General features: G+C 41.8%; 1 protein-coding gene across 16 annotated transcripts in view; it reads left to right on the top strand.

Moving 5' to 3' along the window:
• TBC1D5 (TBC1 domain family member 5) overlaps positions 1 to 12,103 on the top strand; it is a 328,685-nt gene that overhangs the window by 291,400 nt on the left and 25,182 nt on the right. For all 16 annotated transcript variants that reach the window (XM_068935353.1, XM_068935344.1, XM_068935349.1 and 13 more), the window contains one exon: positions 9,108 to 9,207. In XM_068935353.1, coding sequence (XP_068791454.1) covers positions 9,108 to 9,207 — 100 coding nt within the window. The remainder of the gene's footprint in view (positions 1 to 9,107; positions 9,208 to 12,103) is intronic.

Below are 12,103 nucleotides of genomic sequence, written 5' to 3'. Positions count from 1 at the left end.
AGTACATACTTGTTTCCTTATGCTTTAGCCTGTCCATCGTTGGCCACCGTCAGATAAGACACCAGAAAGACTAGGCGTTCCCTCTGACATAGTCAGTCACTTTGTGTGTTATGTTTTAAATTGCAGCATTATTGCTTAAGCACCTTAAATAGTTTTATATATCTTCTCTTTGCAGATTGTTACTTTTTCTGCTGCACTTAACACTTGGTGCTCCAACTTCATTCAAATTCAGAGCTATTCAGGTGTAACATGAATGGAATTTTACCATTCTGAGTGTTCATTCATGAATTTGGACAGATACTGTCATAAGCCTTCGACAGCAGAGACTTTACTTTTCCTTGAGTTTCTACCTGACAGGAAAAAACACAGTTTTGCTTTCATCTCCCGAAGAGTAAGAGTGAAAACTAAATGTTAGTATGAAAGAGAGAAGCTGTAGCCCTGATTTTCTGCATTCATATTCACAGCTTTTTAGGCCTTATAGTTCTGTGTTAAGCTACATGTCATGTATTTGGGAGGAAGCTTGTTTAAACTGATAAAAGCAAAGCTGAGAAAGAATGGCTTCTGACAAAACTATTTTTCTTCAGACCTGGGCTTGTATAGGATGCTTAACTCCAGTGACCTTAAAACCACTTCTACAAACCTTATAGCAGCTTGTAAAGTGATGAGCTGTGAAAGGAGAGGATTGCGATGTCAGAATTGTAAAACTTTCTGTAATCTGTTCTTACAGGTGCTGACTACTTTCTGTTAGTCACAGCTGTGTTTCTGAAACAGTAAAATTTGATTAAATTTGATGTAGCAGAGTCATCATGGATCTCGTTATGAGTCTGCTTAGTTTGGGAGAGAAGGGAGGACATAAAAAATTTTATTTCCAGAGCTGTCTTTATAGAAGTGGGAAGAAAGATGAAAGGAGAGGTAATAAAATAGAAGAAAGAGGTTTGTGCAAATAGCACCAGAACTGTATAGATTTAAAAAAAAGGACAGATCATTAATCAGGAATGAATTAGTTTTCATGGCAAAAGAACAAAGGAGATCTAAAAATGTAAGCAAAGCTCTGGATGCAAATAAAAAAACAGAAGAATATGGGAAACATGTATGTAAGCCAAGTTTTGTGCAGATTTAGTCTTATCAAAACAAGGAAATAGTTAGAGACATGTATATAGTCAAACTCAGTCTTGCTTTGAGTGGAGACATAAATACTAGCCTACTTTATATTGTTAGTGAAGTGGGATATCACAAATAATCTACTTTCTTTTCATTCTTATATTCAATTCAAGATATCACTGATCATTTGTAAGGTTCTAAATCTTCTGAAATATTGAAGGTCTGGAAAAGTCTTTTGAGAACTCTGGGACTAAATTTTCAGACAATATTGGTAAGCTGTTTTACTGCGAAATTATGTCATTAAGTTTGCACATGTTGGTCTTCCGTGTCAGATGCAGTGATTCCTTTATTTGATTTGCTGCTTGATTTGTTTTTCAGTGCAGCTCCCAGTATTAGAAAATGTTGAGCTTATATGTTTTGTAGTACGTGCTGTTCAGTAACTCATTACAATGACTTTTGCTTTTGATTGGTTATTTAGATGTTTGGTTTTTATTTTGGGGTCAAGTGGTTGAATGAGTTTGCATTACTGTTCTCCTGTTTCTAGTACTGTCTGTCAGATTAGCAGGAAGTTCGATTTCTCAAGGAAACACAGACCATAATGTCTTTCACTTACATTTATCCTGCCCAAAGTGTCTATAATCTGTGCTCATGCATAAGAGAGATCAAATCAGTAATGCTTCTGTACAGATAAAATAAGAATGGTATGCAGGGAACTCACTGTCTCAGCGCAGTGGAACACAGAGGTTGGCACTTGAAGAAAAGAGCAGTGAACACTGAACAAGAATCAAGGGCGTCTGCATGATACTAGCTATAAATCAATTGTTTCATTTATTATTGCTAAGGGTTTTGACTTCAGAATACTCAAAAATGTCATCCTTTTCTCTGAGGGACTTATTGGTTTCCAGCCTTATCTTTATAGAGCATTACAGCATTCATAATCTGCAGAAAAAGGATTTTAATACTTAAGTAGAAAGTTTCAGTATAATTTTAATACATTTTTACTACTATAAATAGATGAATATTAGAAATGTTGGTTGCAAGTGACCTCTATTCAACCTGCTGCTTGGAGCAGGACAATCACTAACGCTGGATCAGATCGATGACTTTGAATGGAGACTCTACCACTTCTATGAGTAACATCTGCCAGTGCTGCACTGCTCTCCTAATGAAGAATATTCTTCTAATGGCCAATTTGAACCTTCCAAGGGGCAGTTTGTGTCACGGTCCCTTCTGTATCATCTGCCGCTGCCAAGGAGAGTTTGGTTCCATCATCTTTGTAGCACCACACAGTTGCAGGCTCCCAGTAGATCCCCCCCTAGCCTCTTCTTCACCAGAATAAGCAAGCTCAGCTCCCTGTCTTTGTAGATCATGCACTCTAGACCTATATCCGTCTTAGTAGCTCTGTACTGGACCCTCTCCAGTTTCTCAAAATCCTTCTTGAACTGGGGCCCAAAACAGTATTCAAGGTGTGGCTTCACAAGCACTGATTACGGGGGGATAATTGCTGTCATGGATATGCTGACCACACTCCTCCTAATGTAGCCCAGAACACTGCGTTATTCATGATGAGAGCGCTTTTTTAGTTCACGTTCAACTCGGCATCCAGTATGGTCTCTAGGTCCTTTTCAACAGGCCTGATATATAGCAAGATTCTTCCTAGACTGTACTGATCAAGGGTTTTTTCTCTACAGGTGCAGAATCTTGCACTTCTTGAACTCTCTAGAACAGAATCCTCGAAGAGGTTTCTTTTGCCTGTTCCTCCAGCATCTCAAGGCCCTAAATTGAAGTTCCACCAAACAGCATGGCAACCACACCTCCCAGTTTTGTATCATCTGAAAATTTACTGAGAGTGTGTTCTTTCTCCTCATCTGAATTGTTGGTGAAAATCCTGAACAGTATCTTGCACGGACATAGCAGTCCATGGGTTATTCTTTTTGTTCCTGGCCATCAGCTAGACCTCAAGCCATTGATTACTGCCTTTGAGCCTGGGGGTTAGGCCAATTTTCAGCCTACCTACAATCCTTTCATTCAGCCCATACTTCTTCATGCTATTATTGACGATTCTTTGGAAAATAGTGTCAAAAAACTCATTAAAGTCAAAATAGAATACAGCCACTCCTCTCCCTTTATCTACATGGCCAGTTATTTCATCATAGAAGGCAATAAGGTGGGTCAAGCATGATTTGCTCTCTGTAAATTCATACTGACTTTTCTTGATTATTGTCTTGTCCTTTACGTGTTTGGAAATTAATTCCAAGAGGACATGCTCCACAGTTTTTCCAAGGACTAAGGTGAAGCCAACCATCGTATACTTTCGTAGATCCTCCTTCTTACCTTTCTTACATATGAGTGTAAAATTAGCCTTTCTGTAGTCATCAAGGATCTCCTGTAATTGGCAGATAATGGAATAGGTAATAGGCAGTGGTCTTGCAATCACATCATCAGCTCTTTCAGCAGCCATGGATGCATCCCATCTGGCCCATGTATCTGAATGCATCCAACTTCTTTACATATTCAGTTACTCATTACTCTCTCACTCTTAGCCATTCCTCTTGTTTCCATGCTGTACTGGTACATGCAAGGTCTGGGAGCAGGCTTTGCCTAAGAAGATTTTGGTGGAAAAGGTATTGGATTTGCAGCCTTTTCCATATCATCTGTTATTGTGTTATCTCCTCTAATCAGCAGTAGACCTCCATTTTCTTTGAACCTTCTTTTTCTACACTTACTTATACTTGTAAATTTCCTTCTTGTTAGCCTTTATGTCCCTCATTAATCTTCAGTCCAGCTGGGCTTTCGCCTTCCCAATTTTGTTCCTATGCCCAAGTATTGCCTGTATACTCATTTTTGTAATTTGTAATTGTTCCCACATGCATGCTCTCTTTTTCCACTTTAGTTCCTTAAGAAGCTCTTTGCTCTGCCAGATGGGACTTCTACATGCCTTCTTCTTATGTGCTACTTCGTCATTTATTTCTGGGTTTAGGTCCTTGTTCTATGACAGAGAAAGTTTAATGCCCTCCCCACTAAGTTAGCAAGTCTGTTCACAAAGATGTTCTTCCCTTGCTTTGTGAGATGGACCTATTCTCTTTCTAAGTTATCCTTCCTCATCAGATGAGATGCCACAATTAAAGTAGTCAAAGCCCAGCTGGTGACACCAGATAAGTGGTCAGGAGCTGGTCTACTGGATGTATCTGCTGCTGTCCTGTCTTTTGCCTTTGACCACAGCTAGGTGGTCTAAGAGAATCACAGAATCACAGAATCACAGAATCGTTTAGGTTGGAAGGGACCTCTGGAGATCGTCTAGTCCAACCTCCCTGCTCAAGCAGGGTCACCTAGAGCATATTTCCCAGGATCACATCCAGACGGGTTTTGAATATCTCCAGCGAAGGAGACTCCACTCCCTCTCTGGGCAACCTGTTCCAATGCTCAGTCACCCTCACAGTGAAGAAGTTTTTTCTCAGGTTCAGATGGAACTTCCTGTGGTTCAGTTTGTGCCCATCGCCTCTTGTCCTGTTGCTGGGCACCACGGAGAAGAGGCTGGCCTCATCCTCTTGACACTCCCCCGTCAGATACTTGTACACATTTATGAGATCGCCTCTCAGTCTTCTCTTCTCCAGGCTGAACAAGCCCAGCTCTTGCAGTCTTTCTTCATAGGAGAGGTGCTCCAGCCCTCTAATCATCTTGGTAGCCCTCCGCTGGACTCTCTCCAGGAGTGCCATGTCTCTCTTGTACTGGGGAGCCCAGAACTGGACACAGTACTCCAGGTGAGGCCTCCCCAGGGCTGAGGAGAGGGGCAGGATCACCTCCCTCGACCTGCTGGCAACACTCTGCCTCATGCACCCCAGGATACCATTGGCTGCCTTGGCCACAAGGACACATTACTGGCTCATGCTCAACTTGTTGTCCACCAGCACTCCCAGGTCCTTCTCCGCAGAGCTGCTTTCCAGCAGGTCAACCCCCAGCCTGTACTGCTGCAGGGGGTTATTCCACCCCAGGTGCAGGACCCTGCACTTGCCTTTGTTGAACTTCAGGAGGGTCCTCTCCGCCCAGCTCTCCAGCCTGTCCAGGTCCCTCTGAATGGCAGCACAGCCTTCTGGTGTGTCAGCCACTCCCCCCAGTTTAGTATCCTCAGCAAACGTGCTGAGGGTGCACTCTGTCCCTTCCTCCAGGTCATTGATGAATATATTGAACAAGACTGGACCCAGGACTGACCCCTGGGGGACACCACTAGCCACAGGCCTTCAACTAGACTCTGCGCCATTCACCACAACCCTCTGAGCTCGGCCATCCAGCCAGTTCTCAACCCACCTCACTGTCCACTCGTCTAGCCCACACTTCCTGAGCTTACCTAGAAGGATGTGATGGGAGACAGTGTCCAAAGCCTTGCTGAAGTCCAGGGAGACAACATCCACTGCTCTGCCCTCATCTACCCAGCCAGTCATTCCGTCATAGAAGGCTATCCGATTGGTCAAGCATGATTTCCCTTTGGTGAAGCCGTGCTGACTACTCCCGATCACCTTCTTGTCCTCCACATGTTTAGTGATGACCTCCAGGATGAGCTGTTCCATCACCTTTCCGGGGATGGAGGTGAGGCTGACACAGGCCTGTCGTTTCCTGGCTCCTCCTTCCTGCCCTTTTTGAAGACTGGGGTGACACTGGCTTTCTTCCAGTCCTCAGGCACCTCTCCTGATCTCCAGGACCTTTCCAAGATGATGGAGAGTGGCCTGGCGATAACATCCGCCAGCTCCCTCAGCACTCGTGGGTGCATCCCATCAGGGCCCACGGATTTACGGATGTCAGGTTTGGACAAAAGATCTCTAACCTGATCCTGCTCAGCCAAGGGAGAGTCTTCCTTTCTCCAGCCTTCCTCTCTTGTCTCCAAGGTCTGGAATTCCTGAGGACTGGCCTTAGCAGTGAAGACTGAAACAAAGGCAGCATTCAGTAACTCTGCCTTCTCTATATCCTTTGTTACCAGGGCACCCGCCCCATTCAGCAGCGGGCCCACGTTTTCCCTTGTCTTCCTTTTGCTATTGATGTATTTGAAGAAGGCCTTCTTGTTGTCCTTGACATCCCTTGCCAGATTTAATTCCAACTGGGCCTTAGCCTTCCTTGTCGCTTCCCTGCACACTCTGACAACGTCCCTCTATTCCTCCCAAGTGGCCTGTCCCCTTTTCCACATTCTGTACACTTCCTTCTTCTGCTGGAGTTTTGCCAGGAGTTCCTTGCTCACCCATGCAGGTCTCCTGCCCGCTTTGCTGGACTTCTTCCTCAGAGGGATGCACCGATCTTGAGCCTGGAGGAGGTGATGCTTGAATATTAACCAGCTTTCTTGGACCCCTCTTCCTTCTAGGGCCCTACCCCATAAGATTCCCCTAAGTAGGTCCCGAAACACCACTAGGATTCCTGTCCCCTTCACCCTTGCCCAAGAGCTTTACGGTCACTTTTGAGGTGAAATGGTTTCACCTCGCCATGTCATTGGTACCCACATGAATAGGCAGAAAGACGTAGAAGTCAGTCATTATGCTGGGTGAGCCGAAACAAGCTGTTTGCAACACCAGAAATTGAGACTCCAGGCAAGCAACATACCTCCCTGGATGATGGGTCTGGCTGGCAGACGAGTGTCTCTATCCCACACCCAAAGGGTCCAACCACTCACTATCACTCATCGCTTTCTCTTGATAGCACTCTGGCATGTTGTCCAGCCTGGATTCTTCCTCCAAGAGAGCTTGTTCTTCCTGGGCCTGAATGATTTAGCATCCTTCCTGCTGCCAGAAGTCACAAGCTTCCAGTTTCCACCCTCTTAGGAGTGCGTGTGTTCGTCCTGCTCTGTCTTGCCTCTGTTGCACCTTCCTTCTCAGCCTTGTGCAGCATAAGTTTTTACATCCAAGAACTGCCTTCGAAGAAACTGTCATTCTCCTGTTTGCCATCTCTAATTAGCAAAGCCTGCTCACCTCTTCTTCAGCTCCGCAGCTGGTGCTGCAGCAACTCCAACAGATTTCACCTCCTGCAGGGGTTGCATCTGCACAGAGGGTGCACCGTAGAGGACTGTCCCGACAGGGACTGGGATCATGTCCTGTAGCAGGTCCTTACCATTGGAGGGTTGTCTTCTTATGCAACAGCACGTCCAGGCGCCTCGTATGCCAAATGCCAAGTTCCCCGTCTTGCTTATTTGCACATCCTGCTGGCAGCACTCTTGGTCTTTGGTGCCATTCCCGAGAGTGCCAGAAAAATAAGCCTAATGTGCGTTCACTCACCCTTTTGCAAGATTTCCCGCTTGGCAGGAAACCTCTTGCACTCTCTGTGCATTCCTGGCCACAGTGCACTCGCTTTGTGAATGTTAGGTCTCCTTCCCATGCTAGATCCCAAATGAGCTGGAAGATCCATGGAGATCGTTTACTCAGCACCAATCTCACTTGCCAAATGAAGAAGTGCTTTTGTATAGTTGAAAAGGTTAGTTTTAGAATTTGCATAAGTGGATACTGCTGTCCAGAAATGTTTTAGAATCAGTTTACTGCAGTTCTTGATCCATGAATAAGGAAAAATATGTAACTATTTATTAACAAAAGTTAAATTTACACATTCACTTCCAGGAGATAAAGTGGGTTTAAATTACTGGCTAATGATTTTAGAATTTGATTATATGTTATTTTGTAGTAAAATACTCAAATATTATCTCCTTTCCCTATCTTATAGTTTGACTTGCAATGCGCTGGCAAAACATATAGTAGGTTATTTCTTGTAGTCACTTGTAATCTTGTAATATGTAAGAGAAAAAGGTCTTCTTCAGAGATGTTACTTGCATAGCAATAACAATGCAAATATGCTTGTATAGGCTGCAGGCTTTGAATGAGGTTAATCTTTCAGCAGCTATTACGCTGGCAATATAAAATCAATCCCTTTGAGGTTTAAATAGTCAAAAGTATAAGATTGAGAAAGATAAGACAAGAGTATGATAAAACTATAAAACTACCAATATGGAGAAAAACAGCAGGCTAAAATTTACTTTGCCATGGTCTGCTTGAATTCAGTTGTATTCTTAAACAAACTCCGTAGTACTGTATGTGACTAAACTTTGCAGGAATTCTTCTAAAGGTGTGGTGCATTTTCTTTCTGGGTGCTGAAAGACTGGATGCATTTAAAAAAAAAAAAACCACACACACACAAAAGAAGTTCAAAGAGAAGTAATTTCTATTGCATATGCAGGTCATGCAGCTAGATAATAATGCTTCTTTTAGGCCTTACACTCAATAATGTATTTGAAATTTCATATTTTAAAATGCACTTAATGCATAATTATTAAAAATAACTTGATGATTTAGAGTAGCTGTTTTACAGTATATGAGATGAAAACAGTTTTCACCTAAATATTACGTTAAAAATTTTGTGGAACTGCAGTTAGCTTATGAGAGAAGTGCAATTTTTTTATACAGATGGAACATGGTCTGTTACATAAATAAAATGCCAAGATATATGGTGATAATGCATCCTTGAGGTATGAGGCTAGGTCCCATTAAATATATGCCTTGAAACTAAAAAGGCCTTTTTTCTGGTGTTTCGAAGGAATTCCTTTGGAAAGTAGTCTGCCAGAAATGTGAATTTTTCTCATTTGGTGAGTTTTTTCCAGCCATTGCTATTTTACTGTTATATTTGAACATGCCAGAACAGGTGGGTATTCAGTGAAAGAAATACAAATTGTTAACCTTTCTGGGATCAATGTATAGGAACATAGACAGTTCTTTGATTGACTCTTTTTTTAAAAAAAAAAAAAGAGAGGTAGTAATAAAAACTGAAATAGTAACACTAAACCCTATTTATGTGAAATGACGGAAAAAGTAAAAAAAACAGTGGTAAATACAGATGGACAGTGGTTCTTTTTATTTCCAAAATTTGCTCAAGAACAATGGAATAGGAAAAATTAGAAGTGTGCCTGTTTCAAGGGTTAGTCTACCAATTTCACTTATATTATAAAAAGGATTTTTTTTTTAATATTAATAACCTCTTAATTGTAGGAGGAGGAATTGGAGGCCCAGATCTCATTTCTACAAGGACAACTAAATGACTTGGAAGCGATGTGCAAATATTGTGCAAAGATGATGAACACACATCTTGGTAAGTGCAGTACCCTGTATTAACCTGCAAATCTTTGCAAAGGCTCTTTCCATGTTTGTACTAGAGCTAAATGTTTATATAGTGCAGTGCAGAGTGTAGTGCGTATTATTTATAAGTCACAAATAAATTTGATTGTTTATGGTAACAGGTACTGCTCACCACTGTATCTTTATGCTGTCATACCTTTAAATTTGGGAGTTTGTTAGCCACTGATAATACTAAAAAAAAAGGAGAGGCATTTTAGGATGGCTGGCCGTTGTCTGTTCCTAAGATTTCCTACATTGTAAGAGACGTGCTAGAACTCATAGCTCATTTTATAAGTCCATTTGCAGTTCAGAAGTCCCAGAATGATCCTTGATGCATTCGGTGATAGTTGTATAAAACTCATATACTTCTAGTAAGTGTAACATCTATACAACCTACGCTGATTACCTTCATTGCATAAAAATATGTTTCTGTAGGCTGACTGCTTTGTAATATTTTGGTCAGAGTAGGAGAAGTATATTAAGACAGGAGCCAGTAGATTGGAAATGGGATCAGCAAAGAGTCCAATCTATAATTTGATTTATATATTGCCAAGACAAATTAGAGAAATAATTTGCTACGCTTTGTTAAATGCAGCATTTTTAACTGTGCTGAACCAAATTCCAGATGTTACTGTATTTAGTTATGTATCATTGTGTGCAAAGCACTGCTGTTGAGAAATCAGGGCACACATGAAATAATGTAAGGTTTGTTTGTAGCGTGCGAGATCATAACCTAAGCAAAATAATTTCAAGGTGAGTATTTCAGTGGGTAGAACTAAGTATATGACACCTACCTCTGCCAGGTCAAAAGATCAAATGTGAAAGTCGTATTATCCTGGAATTTTTATTTTCCTTTATGTGAGTGTCCATATAATTTTAGTAGCCACTGTTATGAGCCTAGCAAAAGCTGTAAATAATGTATTATTAGAAAGTTTCGACTCACAGCCTTCAAAAGCCAACTGTAAATGTCTAACTCCGACAGCTTTATTCTGGAGTATTATACTGCTTCTCTGAGGGTATAGGAGAACTAAAGAGTCTAGAATCAAGCACAAGAGATAAATTATTAGCTACTGAAATGATGGAGGGAAAACTACCATGTCTGGAAGAGAAACTTTAGTTTCTTTCCTTTAGGAAAAAAGGCTTGAAGGGTTTAGTAGAAATATCAGTTCAAGTACAAACATAAATGTTTCCCCAGCAGACTAGATATCAAAAGAACACCAGACAAAGATACTTGAAGAAGTCTCTTTTTCAGCAATGTGTCCGTGTAGGGAAAGCAGATCTTTGATAATCTCCAAGTGTTAAACTGTTACTCCCAAATAGATTAGAAACAAAAGCATTCAGGGCCAGTAGCCTGCAAGAGATTTGAGGACCCATTTCTACTCTCATGAGACAGTGAAAGGTCTCCTCTGTAAAGCCTAGGCTGCAGGTGAGCACTGAGCACATCCTGGCACCTGGCAGCCCTCCTAGGACTTTCCAGCTATATTTTCTTCTAGTCCAATTTCTGGTGCTTCTTGACAACATCCCTGCACGTCTTCCCAACATCATGGGCTATTCATTTCGTAAATTTGGATTAGACTAATGCATTTAAATCCTATCAGGATTAACAGTTATGTGCCGTAAAGAGAGCACAAGAGAGGCTGAGATACCACCAGCTTTCACAGCTCCTGTGTTTGTAGCTAATTGAGGAGGTTAGATAGCCCCAAGGTACCCTAGCAGATGATCCATGGGAAGGCAGGAAGAAACCCACTAAGATTCTTGCCAGCCTGACCTCTACCAAATTCCTCCCAATCTGGAATCGGTCAGTCAGGCTAATCCGGGCCATCAGAGTAGCACAAGCCAGGGGGTATCCCAGAAAATAATTCCCTCTAGCATCACAAACTGCCCCTGGGGATTATGGCTAGCCTCCGTGCACTGCTCATGCTTCAGGGGTGGGCACGAAAGCAAAACTCTGGAGCGTATCTGGTCGTTCGTGGCTCGGGGGAAAGGTTAGAAAGGGCTACCGTCGCAGTTAGTCAGGTTCTTCCCCGGCTGTCTCTTACCCATGGAAAAAACTTCATTTAGCAGACCACAGATCATGGTGAGTTCTCCCGCTCCCCTTCTAACCTGTTGGGACACTTAACTTCAAGAATATTATTCTCCTTGTAATGTTGGCCTTTGCTGGATTCATCACCCAACTTTTGTCTTTTGTTACGTCCTTAGTAGGAAGGTTGAAAATCCTAGAACTTGCCTATACGCAGTGATCCATTACCCTCTCCACGCTGTCTTTACTAGGTGGAACACAGTTTTAGATTTGTTTTGTATGGGTTGCTTTTCAGACCTGCTCATTTTTGTGGTCTTCCTTTGAACTCTTCAGTGTTTTCATATGCTTTTTGAAGTGGTTTAGTCAGATATATGTGCTGTATGCTGTACTAGCAAGGGATTCAGCAAAGTGGTTATTTAGCAAAGGGAAGGTTCGTGTCTCTGCTTTTTGTGACATTTCTCTTTTTATACATTTTTTATTGCAGCATCACATTACTGCTTTTTTATAGAGTAATAGGCTGAAATGATAATCCACTATGACCTTTAAAATTTTGTGGATCACAGCTTTCTAAACAGAGGATTTTATCCTGTAGGTATAATCAGGAAATGTTTCCTTTTATTTCTGTATATGTTCCTTGCATATAATTATATTAAAATTCATTTGTTGTCATTTGACTTTTTAGCTGAGTAACTGAGGTTATTCTGCTCTGTTATCTGCTGCCACTCTAACTGCAGACTTTACGGTCATAGATTTAACAGTTGTCTAAATTATTGATAAAGCATGGATATTGAAAACTTGAGGAGTCCCCCAGGACCAATTCCTTTAACCAAGAGTTAATCCACCTTTTAAG

This window comes from Struthio camelus, chromosome 2 (assembly GCF_040807025.1).
Source record: "Struthio camelus isolate bStrCam1 chromosome 2, bStrCam1.hap1, whole genome shotgun sequence".
In the NCBI taxonomy this organism is placed as follows: domain Eukaryota; kingdom Metazoa; phylum Chordata; class Aves; order Struthioniformes; family Struthionidae; genus Struthio; species Struthio camelus.
Note: the sequence above shows the minus strand (reverse complement) of the source record. Positions and strands in the feature narration are given on the sequence as shown.